The sequence below is a fragment of the Solanum lycopersicum genome, chromosome 4 (assembly GCF_036512215.1).
Source record: "Solanum lycopersicum chromosome 4, SLM_r2.1".
Classification (NCBI taxonomy): domain Eukaryota; kingdom Viridiplantae; phylum Streptophyta; class Magnoliopsida; order Solanales; family Solanaceae; genus Solanum; species Solanum lycopersicum.
Window position 1 is genome coordinate 67,853,151 of NC_090803.1, and position 13,307 is coordinate 67,866,457.

The window sequence follows — 13,307 nt, forward strand, 5'->3', positions numbered from 1 at the left end:
AGTTAGTATTAAAAATGAAATGTTGCACTTCATCATCATGAATCACAAAGAAATTTATTGGGTAAAGTACTCAAAACCAAACAACATTTTCTTCTCAAAGCTATTTAAATTATTGAATTCATACCAGATATTAATATAAAATATACAGTATGAAAAAAAAGACAGAAAAAATATCACTACTTTTGACAAAAGACATCTTACTTAGCCACCAGCCCACTAATTAAGGTTTACTTTTATACACACATTTCACTTAATTAATTACTTATATCTTTCATAGTTATTATAATAATTAAAAGAAATGTCACAAAAATGATCTTATAGTGGGGTTTTACACGACCTACAAATATGTATAGAAAACGATTTATATTTTTTATTAAAATTTTATATATCGTCAATATAAGTGAATTAGAATTGCTTGTATGTATATTAGTATATTCTTACGGCCATTCATATTTCTCCAATTAGTTTTTAACCATCTTAAACTAGCATTTTACACCAAATAAAAGCTAATAAAAGTCCTCTATATTCATGATGAAACCACTAGGAACGCTAGGATATAATAGCAAAAAGTACAATAATTAAGTTGTAACGCAAAGAAAAATTAAAATCGACTATATAAAGCTTCACTTATATCATAGTATTCCGATCAATAGAAATTAATTGTATGTTAGCATTACACAAAATAACATAAAAGTTATAAAGTAATCGAAGTTATCTATATTGATCATGATGATGAATCATTTGGTGGCACTAGGATGATTAATTTAACTAAAATTCTAAACTTTGGGTGATTAGAATATGGTGACCATAATTAATTTATTTTATTCATAAAGTAAAAGATAATCCAATATATTAAGCTTCTAGTTATGAGCGAGATTCAAAAAAGAATCGAACATCTATTATACATATTTACTAAGCCACCGTCAGCATTTAAAAACTTATTAGCTATTCAACACTACTATTTGGCTCATGTTGATCACATGAAATGGTACGTTCATATGACTAAGATTATAAAAAATATAGAATCAGTAAGAAATTTCTATATCCACATGCTACGCATGAACAATCTAGTCACGTTATTAAATTTTATAAAGGCAAATTTCTATAGCACCAATAATCATAATTTGACTAATACAGATTTAGAATTTGAAATTTATAATTACTTTCTGCCGTACTTTAAGTTAATACATTATAACAACTTGATTCATATTTAAATATTTATAAGTATTTGATAAATTTCTCGATATATATATAGAATTCGAACAAAAAATATTGAAATCCGACGTGTACATTTCTACGTAATTCTAGTAACAACAAATCAAGATCCACTTCGAGACAAATCTAGACCATTGCCTTTGCACTTGCATTTATACCTTGAATTTGTCTTTCACCATATTGGATATATAGCGCAATCCAATGTAGATAGATAGATCATATATCACTTTCACACTCCCATCCACAAATAAAATTAAACTACTCATCCACTTTAATAATTCTTGCTTCTTAGCTTTACATATATATTCCTTAGCATATATATAATTTCACTATTTCGATCATCAACTTCTTTGATAATATCAATTCTTATAGTTTCAGTTCATATTATTTCTATCACTTCATGAGTCAAGCTAAAATACAAGAATCGATTTATTTTCTAGAGAAGTGATCGTTGAAGTCATAATTTATTTATTTTTTCTTGCTTCCATCGTGAAATTCGATAATCTAAATTATTTCAAAGTTTGTTAAGAATAGACACTCAAATGAAGAGTCCTTCTAAGAAATTAAGTAACATTATAGCCAAGTGGAGAAAAGGAAAGAAAGGTCAATTTGTTGTGTATACAAAGGAAGGCAAGAGATTTGTTGTGCCATTGTACTATCTAAATCATCCAATTTTCAAAGTTTTACTTGAAATGGCTGAAGAGGAGTATGGTTCAAATGTGAATGGCCCTTTGCAAGTTCCTTGTGAGAATGAATTGATGGAGTATATTCTATGTTTGTTGAGAACAAAACTTGGTAATGTGGAAATTGGAGAAGCAATTTCCTCTATTGGTACATGTAGAGAAACAAATGTTTCTTGTAATTTCTCCTCTTTGCAATGTGATAGTTTAGTTGAAAGTATGTCTTGATGACTTCATTAGGTTAGAAGATAGAGTAGGAGATGATGATTATATATGCATTGTAAATTACTATAACATTGATGACAAGTTTGAAGTTTTGATACTTTTTTACATACATTTCTAGTTTTAGCAATTCTTCCACTCCCTCTGATGTTCTCCTTTTTTTTTTCTTTTTGGTGTTTGATATTCGTATGGGTTTGGTTAAATTTAGATTCACGTATGACAGAACATACGTACTAATGTAAGCTACCACTCACATGATTTTTTCTATTTCCAAAAATTCAAATCTAAAACTTCTAATTATCGATAAAAAATCTCAATCGTCTCCAACCCTTTAATGTTCTTCAACATTTGAGTAACATACTAATTAATCATTATATAGTAGTAGCTTTTTTTTTTCTTGTTCGGTTAATTAACTTCATTAAAGGATAAATATCTTCTTATTATGAGTATCTTCATTCTCAAAACTTGACCCGAAATCTCAAATTAATTAAAGGGAAAATTATATATAATAGCAAACTAATAACCTAAATTAAATGGAATAGCTAGGGTTTGATTTAATTGTGCTCCATAGCAAACATTCGCTAAAATTTGCCAGTGTCTCTCTCCCAAAAATCTCGCTCGCCACTCTCCATTCTCGCTCGCCTCTCTCGCTTTATATACAGAAGTGTATAATTCTGTTTTTGTTTTGTATAAAGCGAGAGAAAATTGTATATACACATGCAAAAATGTATATCTTCGTGTTATACACTTAATTATACAATTTACAAAAATTTTACTTCAAATATTGCAGAGAAAAAGGCCAACGAATTATACAATTGTGAATTATACAATTGTAGTGAAATACAATTTTCTCTAGCTTTATACAACAGAAGTGTATATATTGTGTTTCTGTTTTTGTATAAAGCGAGAAAAACATATATCTTCTTGCTATACACTTATAACTATGCAATATACATACATTTTAATTCGATTAAACTGTATGCAAAACAAATTATACAATTGCAGCGAAATAGGCCAGCGAATTATACAATTTAGGCCAGCTAATTATACAATTGTATATGTATAGCAAATTATACAGTTTTATGTTTGCTATGGAGCGCAATTATGCAAAGTTTGCTATAGCATACAAATATGAATTTTTTGTTTGCTACATGTGAAAGTTGCCCTTAATTAAAAGCAAAATAATCTATTCATATCACCACAACCAAAACCAAAAGAAAATTAAAAAAACAAATGAAAAAGAGTTATAAGGGGTATCAAAAGTAAGGTTTTGAAAATATGGGACTAAAATTGACTTTTCTGAAAATTTCAAGGGATTATGGTTCATTTCTCTCTTGTCTCGTGAAAAATTAGGCCCATAACCCGAATAGCTCTTGTAATTTCCAGTTTATTCAACCACTGAAGCTTTTCGGGAGCAGCGATTAACGAAGAGAAGAGAAAGAGAGATGGGAGGTGGAGATGGACATGGCGTGACCTTCAAAGGCATCACTGTACATCAACCTAAGCGTTGGCACTCCGTTACCGGAAAAGGATTGTGTGCCGTCATGTGGTAATTTCTCCTAACCCTAGCCCCTTTCTGTTGTCATTTCATTTCCCCTGTTTTCCTATTGATTCTACGAGCTGTATCGATTTGATATTGTAATGCTGTCAGATCAGAGATTTAAGAATTAGATTTGATTAGAATATATATTAGGGAACCTTATGGCGCTTAAGTGTGTGATGTATGGGTTGATCCATTGTTGAGGATGAGATTTTCTCTGAACAAAGTTTAACTCATTATTTGTTTTGCTTAGCTGATAAATTACCAGGTTCATATAGTGTGTGCATATGATGGAATTTTGTTGATAATAGATATTGCCAGCAAAGGCAGATGTGGCACTTGTAAAATGCACCATGTAGAGGCTCATTGGGCATGTTAGACATGCCTTAAGTAGCATTCTACAGGAAATGTTGAACAAATGAGTCTTCCCCTTAAAAAAGTGATTTTGACGAAAAGATGCCAATTATAATACAAGAAAAGTACTACTACTTGTCGATTTAATAAGTTTGGTCGATTATATGACTATTCACCATCTATATCACTCCAGTTCGAAAATCCGTATTGTGAGGATTTGCCCATTGTCCCAGCTTGTGTTCATTGGGCTTTATCGGCGGAAAGGCCCCTTCTCCAATTTTTATTTATCAAATTGTGCTTGGGGGCTGATTAAATTCAGTTGCACTGCTACCTTGGGCTCTCCCTGCTGGAGGTTTAGTTGGTTCAGAGAAATAACTCAACTTCATTGAAATGAAAAAGAAGAGAGGAATAGCTTGTGATTTTAATCACTAATGCCTTACCTTAAACTTTGCATTTTATTGGCGCATTTAACTAATAAGCAATAGTCAGAGGGTATACAGCAGAATGGTTATCTTAAATGTTATAGACCTTAAGTATATAATAATGTGCCAACAACTCCCGAGGATGTGGCTTAATAGACAATGAAGTGGGTTGAGAACCATGAGGTCCCTTGTTCAAACCCAGCGAGGACAAATCATTAGGTGATTTCTTCCCATGTTTCAGTCTTGATGGACAGTTGCTTGGTACCTATGCTGGTGGGAGGTAGCAAATACCCCGTGAAATTAGTTGAGGTACGCCTAGGCAGACCCAAACACAAGGGTTGTCAAAAAATAATAATAGTGTGCCAACATAGTTTTCAAATATTGGCAGAATGGGTCCTTAATATATGGAAAATGATATAAAGTATGAACTATAATCTGCATTTTTATGGATCAAAATAACAAGAGAGTATATACTGGTTGCTTATAAATGGCTTAAAAAAACTTACTAGGTATCGAAATCTGTGTTGAATCACTTATTATATATAATAACATCAGATTGTGTTTGATTTTTCAGGTTTTGGATTTTATACCGGGCCAAGAAAGATGGTCCTGTAGTGTTGGTGAGTCTCAATATTGTTTCATCATCTCTTACCTTTTTCATTTACTATATACCATTTTGGTGATTGTTGATGTGATTTTTACTGCTTAGGGCTGGAGGCATCCCTGGGAAGGCCATGGCCATGGTCATGACCATTAGGTAAGGTTTTCCCTACTATAGTAGCTTATAATGTTACTAGTGAATGTGGTTGGTCATTTGAACATTATGGTGGCTGGAAAAGTCTGTTGTTTCTCTTTGCTTTATGTAAATGAACCTTATTCATGTTCAAAACTTCAGGGAGTGACATGTATTGGTCAAGAGTCTTACCATAACCTATATCTTCGTCTAAGCAACAGTAGGAATATATTGCAAAATGGCAACTATTTAAGCAGAGAGATGTCTTCTTTTAGCCAAAATAACTAAGCATAGGAGATTCATGTCAAAACATTTTTTTCTTGAGCTGAATATGTGGTTCATAGGACGAGTTTGATTGTTGGTAGATCATCACTTGCACCAGCATATTCCCACCTTTTGCAATCTCTTCACTACTCGGATATTTGCTGCTAGTACTATGTTGAGATTTTGAGATACTCAAAAACCTATGAAAATCTTAATGTGCTGTCAGTTATAAATTTATTGGTTGAATTATTGTGACATTGATATCTTCAAGTGTGCTGTTCCTGACTTCCAAAGTCTTGAATCCTCTATTTTTGTTTGACTAACCCATTCTGGTGAATTGTGCTAATTGATTTTGCAGATATGCTGTAGAAGCTGTGGCTGGATTGTAAACCAATATGATCAATGCTAATGTCTTTCTTGGAAAATTCAGTTGAATATCTTTCGAAACAGTTGTGTTTTTTGTTCAATAAAGAATCCTATGAAGTGGATAATTGTTTTTGCATGTCATTTTTGTTTTAATTGAGCTGTTTGTCCCATTGTTTCTGCAGTGTTGTGAACAACTTCTCTGTTTGTATTTCCAACTTGACAATATAGTAATTTTTTATACATAAGACTTCTTAGTCTTTCTCCTCCAATTCACTCCATCATCAGAAGGTTGAAACAATCGATGGTAAATCAACCAAAAGGATCTGTCAAGCCTTGTAATATGATTGAAATTTGCAAATCTACTATGAGATGTAAACAGACAAAGAAAGACAAATAGTCTAATTTATTGATCAGAAACAAATAAAAGAATTAGAGTAAGAGTAATCAGTTACAATTAGTTTGATCTGAACTTAGAATATCATAAGATTCAGATTCAAAGAATCTGCAGTCATTGCTTCAATTAGCTCAGCAGAGATCTTCTATTTTTCGCTCGTCATTTCATGAGTTTAACTTATATAGAGCGAACTTAACTCAACAGGTGAGTATGTTCAGAAGAGAAACTCTTGTCCTAATAAGACGCCGAATAATACACTCTAATTCTCCTTCAAGAACATCTTCAACAACAATCTCCACTGCTTCCAATCTTTTATTCACACATTGCAATGTCATGGCATCACATTTTTCCCAAGAAGTAAAGCTATTCACTCTCATCAACTTTGATCCAAAAAAATACCCTTTATTTAATTTCTTGTTATTTGGGCTTGGCATTAACATAAGTGACATCAATGACTCCACTATTGACATAGCAGCACCTTTCACTTCCCTAAGCACGTTCACAACTACCATCAAGTTATTTTTACTTTCTGAGCTTTGGTCCGATCCCAATGATAGTTTCATTCCCTTTAAGGAATGCAAGCGCTTTAATATCTCTTTCTTCAACTTCTTTCGTTGACAATGAAAAGATACTGTGAATTTATTATTATTATCTCCAACGCTAATTCTTCTGAACGTTGACTTGAGGTCATGGAGATGATCTTTGACTAACAATATAACATCTTTTGTGGTGGTACATACTTCCAGCATCCTTAACGATGTTTCAGAAACATCATGGACCCATTTTTCTTGTCCTTGGTGGGCGATTTCTCGTTTGATCATCGATGAGTGAAGCAAATCGTTGGCTGAGTCGTGCAACTCTCTTAGAGCATCAAAATTTGGTAATGCCATTGAATTTTCTTGAGCCTAGAGAATATGTCTGATCTTTTGACTTTTGAATTATATTAGATTGAGACTGTTTACATAAATGCTTTGCATTTGTAACCTTTTTATAGGTTACCTAAAAAAAGATTAGAAATTTGAGATTTGTGATCTCTAATGGAAAAAGGACAGGAAGGATCCTTTTTTGTACGTATTGGCAACAGCTAAGAAGATTAATAATATTGTCCTAAACGAAATTTCCTCCTAAAAGGAAAAATACAAGAAACAGCATAATTAATTTATACTCAAATTCTTCAATCTGGTGTCTGTTTTCCGCATTAGAGTCCAACTAATCTGGATTTACAACTAGTAAGAGAATGCTCTCTATCAAGGATTTTTTCATACTTAAAGGTCGAATCTGAGATATCGTGTCATGATCAAAAGTTATAAGAGTACGTATCGCTTAATCAAATATCGTCATATAAATTGAAACGGGATGATGCACGAGGGAGAGAGACGATGCCAGTCTGGTACTTATTAAATTGTCGACATGCAGACAAAATGTATTGAGAATATATTTATGAAGACTAATTAGGGAGCATTATGAAACATAATTTGGAATACTTCAACATGATTTTAGAGTATTAACAACTGTTTATGTTTCTTGTTAATTAATTAACACATGAAATCAAGAAGATTATATTCTAGACCATGCGTGCATTGCGTTATGAGAGTTTCCAAGAAAATTCTTCCAGCATCGACTAGTTTTTTCAGTTGAACTTTAGTCGCATGTATATTTTTTCCTCCAAAATCTACACATGTGAGACATGATATATGCACTTAGTTTGTACAGTTATAGTCGATCCCAACTTGTTTGGAGCTTAGGCATAGTTGTATCTTTTGTACATGATTACAAAAACTATAAAGAGGAATGTTTTTTGTCAAACTTTTAATACTTAAAAGGATGTTATGAGTTAAGTGAAATACTATAAGGATGACGTTGAAGTTTGAGTGAAACAATATTTGATCAAATAAGCATAAACCATCAAATTAAGATGAAAGATTGAAGTTCTTTCAGGGACTGCTGAATAAGGTAATGCAGGTCTTATTTCTGATGCAACTTTCCTTTTCGTTGTTTTGTTTTCTATGAGCTCTTCTGGTTTTGTTTTTGTAAAATCTTCTGACTACCATATTGTGTATGCTTAGTTGCATTGTTTCATCTCGTGGGATTATACAAGGTATGTTCTTGTTGTCATAATTGTATTTTTATGATATGTTTGTGGATATCCAAGTAACCTGAGATACTATTACTAATGTTTTATCACCTGTAAAACTGTCGAGATCATTTCACTTGCTTCACCTCAAGTAGAACTATGATACAAGTTTAATCAATCCAAGTCATGACCAGTTTGGCCTTTTAACTCGCTCGTCTGTTATGACAAATCTTGGATGATCAAACATTTAATACAAAGTTTTTGTGATATTTTATTCAACTTGTGTGTACCATAGATAGATGTACTCCACCACAGTCCACAGATCATGCAGCATAATGCTCGTCGATATGCATATAAAGATTGCTACTTGATCTTCATTTTAGGAGTATACTCAGATCCAACAATTTTAGACATATTGAACCACTAGTAAATTCCCTCAGATCCAAAAACTTCAGCTCATTAACACATAATCCAGTATTATACATAAAAAAGTAGAGTACTCTTTACATTTTTCCTGTCTTAGCTTATCTGCAACCTTATGAAACCAGCCAACAATAATTATCATGCTCAGCGCTGATCGTAAACAAAACACTCAGAAGAAAAGATGACAGAAAAATGGTTAGATGACATGAAATGTCAAGATTCCTCTTACTCCCTGGCTCTCATATCTAAATTGAGCAGTCATTTCAGCTCAATTTAGAAGATGTGGAAGTTCCTTCAAATGACTTCAACCTTTGCAACTGCTCCTCTGCACAAACAATGAGAGGATGAGCTGTCGTAGTACATGATTTATGGTCATTTGCTTCGCCATTCTTAATTTCTTAGTACAGATCAATGACTCTATGGATGAGGAAAAGTTGTTTCTTGATGATTTAGATCAAAATGTTAGCAATTCATATATATGAAAGGCAAAAACAAAAGATGGTTTTTTTGACCTGTTTAGCCAAGTTGTCATGTTTCTGATCCTTTGAATGTTCCTCCTAGTCTACAACATAGTTTTTAATAATGTAATATTTAAATATTCCACAACCACCATTGCAGAATATGTTTTATGAAATTGCGAGCTACAGTTTTTTAGGGAGCAATAAGAATCTTGAAAGTCTGTCATATCCAATTTATATCAATTTGCACATATGTGAAGATCAATGTTATCTGATTAAATGCTAAAGGGTTGATTAGATGTGTATGGTTCAGTGTACCAATCCTTTATTCTATTCATTATATTATATAAAATTTATATGCAAACACTAAGCTCAACATATTGCCCCAAGGGTGTGTTCGGTAGGGAGGAAAAACATTTGCTAGTCATGCAAACGTTAACAACAAATATAACCCTTGGGAAACTATCGTTTAATATTTGCTTAACTCACAAAATTTTAGTTTATTGTATGATACTTTCTCACAAGATTTTAAAGCGTGGCTAAAAAAGGTCCACAATTCATCCAACAGAAAAAGAAGGATCATTTTGAAAATTTCACCAACACAACACAGAAACCTTCCCTTGGGTTGGGCCACATTCTTATGACAAGATAAATGATTTAATGGGCCTTGTACCCACTCTACAGCATCCTTAGGCCCAATTCTCTGTGCTATTGAGTAGTGAATACAAGCTTGAGCCTTCATTTCTTTGTTTTGATAGTCCGATTGAATTTAAATTCACGTACTATCGAGATAACTCGACAACAATGACTCCGGCACAAGAATAAGAATGTATAGTAAATATTTGCGGATTTCCATTTTTTCCCACATAAATATCAATCAAAGGTGACTGGATAACATTGCTGACACGTAGAAGCAACCCAAACCAACATCCAAATCTATGGCTTCTATTCAATTTCTCAAGAACTAGCAAAGACTAATTCTTTATTTTTTGCATATATAGTTACAATAAATTCCCCAAATTTAACAACAATCTTGTTCCACCAATGGCCAATTCTGTACTCTCTTCCAATTTCTTGGGTTCCCAAATCTTTGTTTCTCCTCCCACACCTAAAACCTCAAGGTATTTCCATCTTCACTCCAGAAGAAAGTATATAGTTCCTCAATCAATTCTCAGCAAAAAATCCAATTCAGATAATTTCAAGAATGTTCCATCTAAAGCTGCTATAGCTGCTTTACTCTTCTCTTCAATCACCCCACAAGCTTTTGCTCTTGATAATACAACCCCAGCAGCACCACCACAAGTGATTGAAGCTGAAGCACCAAAACCTAGTGCCTCAAACTCATTACCCTTTGCTCAAAATATCATTTTGAATGCTCCAAAGACTCAAGCGCAGCCTGCTTCTGACCTTCCTGAAGGTACTCAATGGAGGTACAGTGAGTTCTTGAATGCTGTGAAGAAGGGGAAAGTTGAAAGGGTTAGATTTAGTAAAGACGGAAGTACCCTTCAGCTTACAGCTGTAGATGGGCGTAGAGCTAATGTAATTGTGCCTAATGACCCGGATTTAATCGATATTTTGGCGATGAATGGTGTTGATATATCAGTTTCTGAAGGTGAAGGGGGTAATGGGTTGTTTAGTGTTATTGGGAACTTGTTGTTCCCTATTATTGCTTTTGCTGGGTTGTTTTTCCTTTTCAGGCGGTCTCAGGGCGGCCCAGGTGGGCCTGGAGGACTTGGCGGGCCGATGGATTTCGGCCGGTCTAAGTCCAAGTTTCAGGAGGTGCCTGAAACTGGAGTGACTTTTGCTGATGTTGCTGGTGCTGATCAAGCTAAATTGGAGTTACAGGAAGTGGTTGATTTCTTGAAAAATCCTGATAAGTATACTGCTTTAGGTGCTAAGATACCAAAAGGGTGTCTTTTAGTTGGTCCACCAGGTACTGGAAAGACCCTTTTAGCTAGAGCAGTAGCTGGTGAGGCTGGTGTGCCATTTTTCTCTTGTGCAGCGTCAGAGTTTGTTGAGTTGTTTGTGGGTGTGGGAGCTTCTAGAGTTAGGGATTTGTTTGAGAAGGCGAAGTCTAAAGCACCTTGTATTGTGTTTATTGATGAGATTGATGCTGTGGGAAGGCAAAGAGGTGCAGGTCTTGGAGGTGGAAATGATGAGAGGGAGCAGACTATTAATCAGCTTTTGACTGAAATGGATGGGTTCTCTGGAAATTCGGGTGTCATTGTTTTGGCTGCAACTAACAGGCCTGATGTTCTTGATTCTGCCTTGTTGAGACCTGGAAGGTTTGATCGACAAGTGACTGTGGATAGGCCTGATGTTGCTGGTAGAGTCAGGATTCTTCAGGTTAGTTTACTCTGAACATCGTTTTCTTCATTTTATCAACACGCATCCTTTATCGATTGAATATTTATTTTGAAACCACGTCTATATGCACCATGCTGGGTCTAGACTTTAAACAGTTTGTTTGCACAACTTTTTCTTGCTGTTGTCTGGTGTTGGTTTCCTCATTCGTCATACTTTGGAAGGAAATCAAAAGTTGTGATAAAGAGAGATTGGAATTAGCAAAATTGTATCTCCATTCTTTATGGACATACATCATGTGGTAGACAATAATGTGATACGTGTTTACCTTGAGATTGTGAGTGGTTCGCATGATTTTGCTGAACAAGCTTGAGGTGTTATGCTTGAAAAATGTCTTCCATTTGCTGAACTGCTTGTCTTACTACTCTGAATGACAGGTGCATTCTAGAGGAAAGGCCCTTGCCAAGGATGTGGACTTTGATAAGATTGCCAGGAGAACACCAGGTTTCACCGGTGCAGATTTGCAAAACTTGATGAATGAAGCAGCCATCCTTGCAGCTAGGCGTGACCTAAAGGAAATAAGTAAAGATGAGATATCCGATGCTCTAGAGAGGATAATTGCTGGCCCGGAGAAGAAAAATGCTGTTGTCTCAGATGAGAAGAAGAAGCTGGTAGCTTATCATGGTATGGCAAAACTGAACAACATGCTTAGTAATTTCCTCCTGATGATTTAGTTGGAGTACATTTTTAACTGTGTTAACGTTTGGATTACAGAGGCTGGCCATGCCTTGGTTGGTGCACTTATGCCCGAGTATGATCCTGTTGCCAAGATATCTATAATTCCTCGAGGCCAAGCCGGTGGTCTCACCTTCTTTGCCCCCAGCGAAGAAAGACTTGAGTCGGGCCTGTACAGCAGGAGCTATCTAGAGAATCAAATGGCAGTTGCACTTGGTGGAAGGTCAGTTTTACCTATTCTACCTGGATAGATGCTTATTTCTCCAGTCTATCTTGAACTTATAATATGGAAAGATGAAATGTCAAAAATAATATAAAGGGGGAGGGGGTGATGCATTTTTTAAGGATGATCACGAGTGTCGTGCTATTTTCATCTTTTGCTACACATAATTGTTACTGCTACAATAACTACATCTTAATCTCAAAATGTTGAGGTTAGATATATGAATGTTCACACCATATTGCTCCATTTAAGCTCATCTCTTATGGGGTGTAGGATTGCTAATATCTCTGGCATTATTTATCCATGATCTTGCTTGCCTCTCAACCTTCTAACAAGTCCAATTCTGTTTCTTGAATCCCTGCTCCCCCAGAGTTGCTGAGGAGGTTATTTTTGGACAAGACAACGTAACAACTGGAGCATCTAACGATTTCATGCAAGTCTCACGAGTGGCAAGGCAGATGGTTGAGAGATTAGGATTCAGCAAAAAGATAGGCCAAGTTGCCATTGGAGGAGGTGGTGGAAACCCGTTCCTAGGCCAACAGGTACATGATTCTTGCAAGTTGTCTTTTCCATTTCCTTGTGTTAACCATGCCTTATAAATTCGTGCTTTAATTTCAGATGTCAACCCAGAAAGACTACTCCATGGCAACAGCCGATGTGGTCGATGCTGAAGTAAGGGAATTGGTTGAAAAGGCGTACGAAAGAGCTACACAAATCATCACAACTCACATCGACATCCTACACAAGCTTGCTCAGCTGTTGATAGAGAAAGAAACTGTTGATGGTGAAGAGTTCATGAGCCTTTTCATTGATGGCAAGGCTGAGCTATACATTTCTTGATTTCACCAATGTATCTTCACCACTCTATTGTATTAACAAATATACATACAAATGTACACA

At 34.8% G+C, this 13,307-nt stretch overlaps 3 protein-coding genes across 3 annotated transcripts; all 3 read left to right on the plus strand.

Moving 5' to 3' along the window:
• The first annotated feature begins 1,631 nt into the window (after nucleotides 1-1,631).
• Nucleotides 1,632-2,237, plus strand: LOC104647246 (auxin-induced protein X15). The gene has a single exon (XM_026030475.2). It carries the CDS (start codon nucleotides 1,758-1,760, stop codon nucleotides 2,121-2,123), a length of 366 nt encoding a protein of 121 aa, XP_025886260.1. The 5' UTR covers nucleotides 1,632-1,757; the 3' UTR covers nucleotides 2,124-2,237.
• A 1,237-nt stretch (nucleotides 2,238-3,474) lies between these two features.
• LOC101254483 (NADH dehydrogenase [ubiquinone] 1 beta subcomplex subunit 2) lies at nucleotides 3,475-6,065 on the plus strand. Its single transcript, XM_004238366.5, has 4 exons — nucleotides 3,475-3,666; nucleotides 5,008-5,053; nucleotides 5,143-5,190; nucleotides 5,789-6,065. The coding sequence occupies exons 1-3, from the start codon at nucleotides 3,563-3,565 to the stop codon at nucleotides 5,188-5,190; spliced, it is 198 nt and encodes a 65-aa protein (XP_004238414.1). The 5' UTR covers nucleotides 3,475-3,562; the 3' UTR covers nucleotides 5,789-6,065.
• A 4,034-nt stretch (nucleotides 6,066-10,099) lies between these two features.
• On the plus strand, nucleotides 10,100-13,302 carry LOC100037730 (FtsH-like protein precursor). Its single transcript, NM_001247267.2, is given in 5 exon segments — nucleotides 10,100-11,491; nucleotides 11,887-12,133; nucleotides 12,224-12,407; nucleotides 12,778-12,949; nucleotides 13,026-13,302. Coding segments are annotated over 5 exon segments (2,127 nt in total). The 5' UTR covers nucleotides 10,100-10,189; the 3' UTR covers nucleotides 13,248-13,302.
• The last annotated feature ends 5 nt before the right edge of the window (nucleotides 13,303-13,307 follow it).

Excerpts from the sequence above, each read along its gene's own strand:
- LOC101254483 (XM_004238366.5), top strand. The coding sequence starts at position 3,563 with ATGGGAGGTGGAGATGGACATGGCGTGACCTTCAAAGGCATCACTGTA. Across the intron at positions 3,667-5,007 it reads GGATTGTGTGCCGTCATGTG|GTTTTGGATTTTATACCGGG; the intron begins GTAATTTCTCCT and ends TTGATTTTTCAG. Across the intron at positions 5,054-5,142 it reads AAGATGGTCCTGTAGTGTTG|GGCTGGAGGCATCCCTGGGA; the intron begins GTGAGTCTCAAT and ends TTTACTGCTTAG.
- LOC104647246 (XM_026030475.2), top strand. The coding sequence starts at position 1,758 with ATGAAGAGTCCTTCTAAGAAATTAAGTAACATTATAGCCAAGTGGAGA.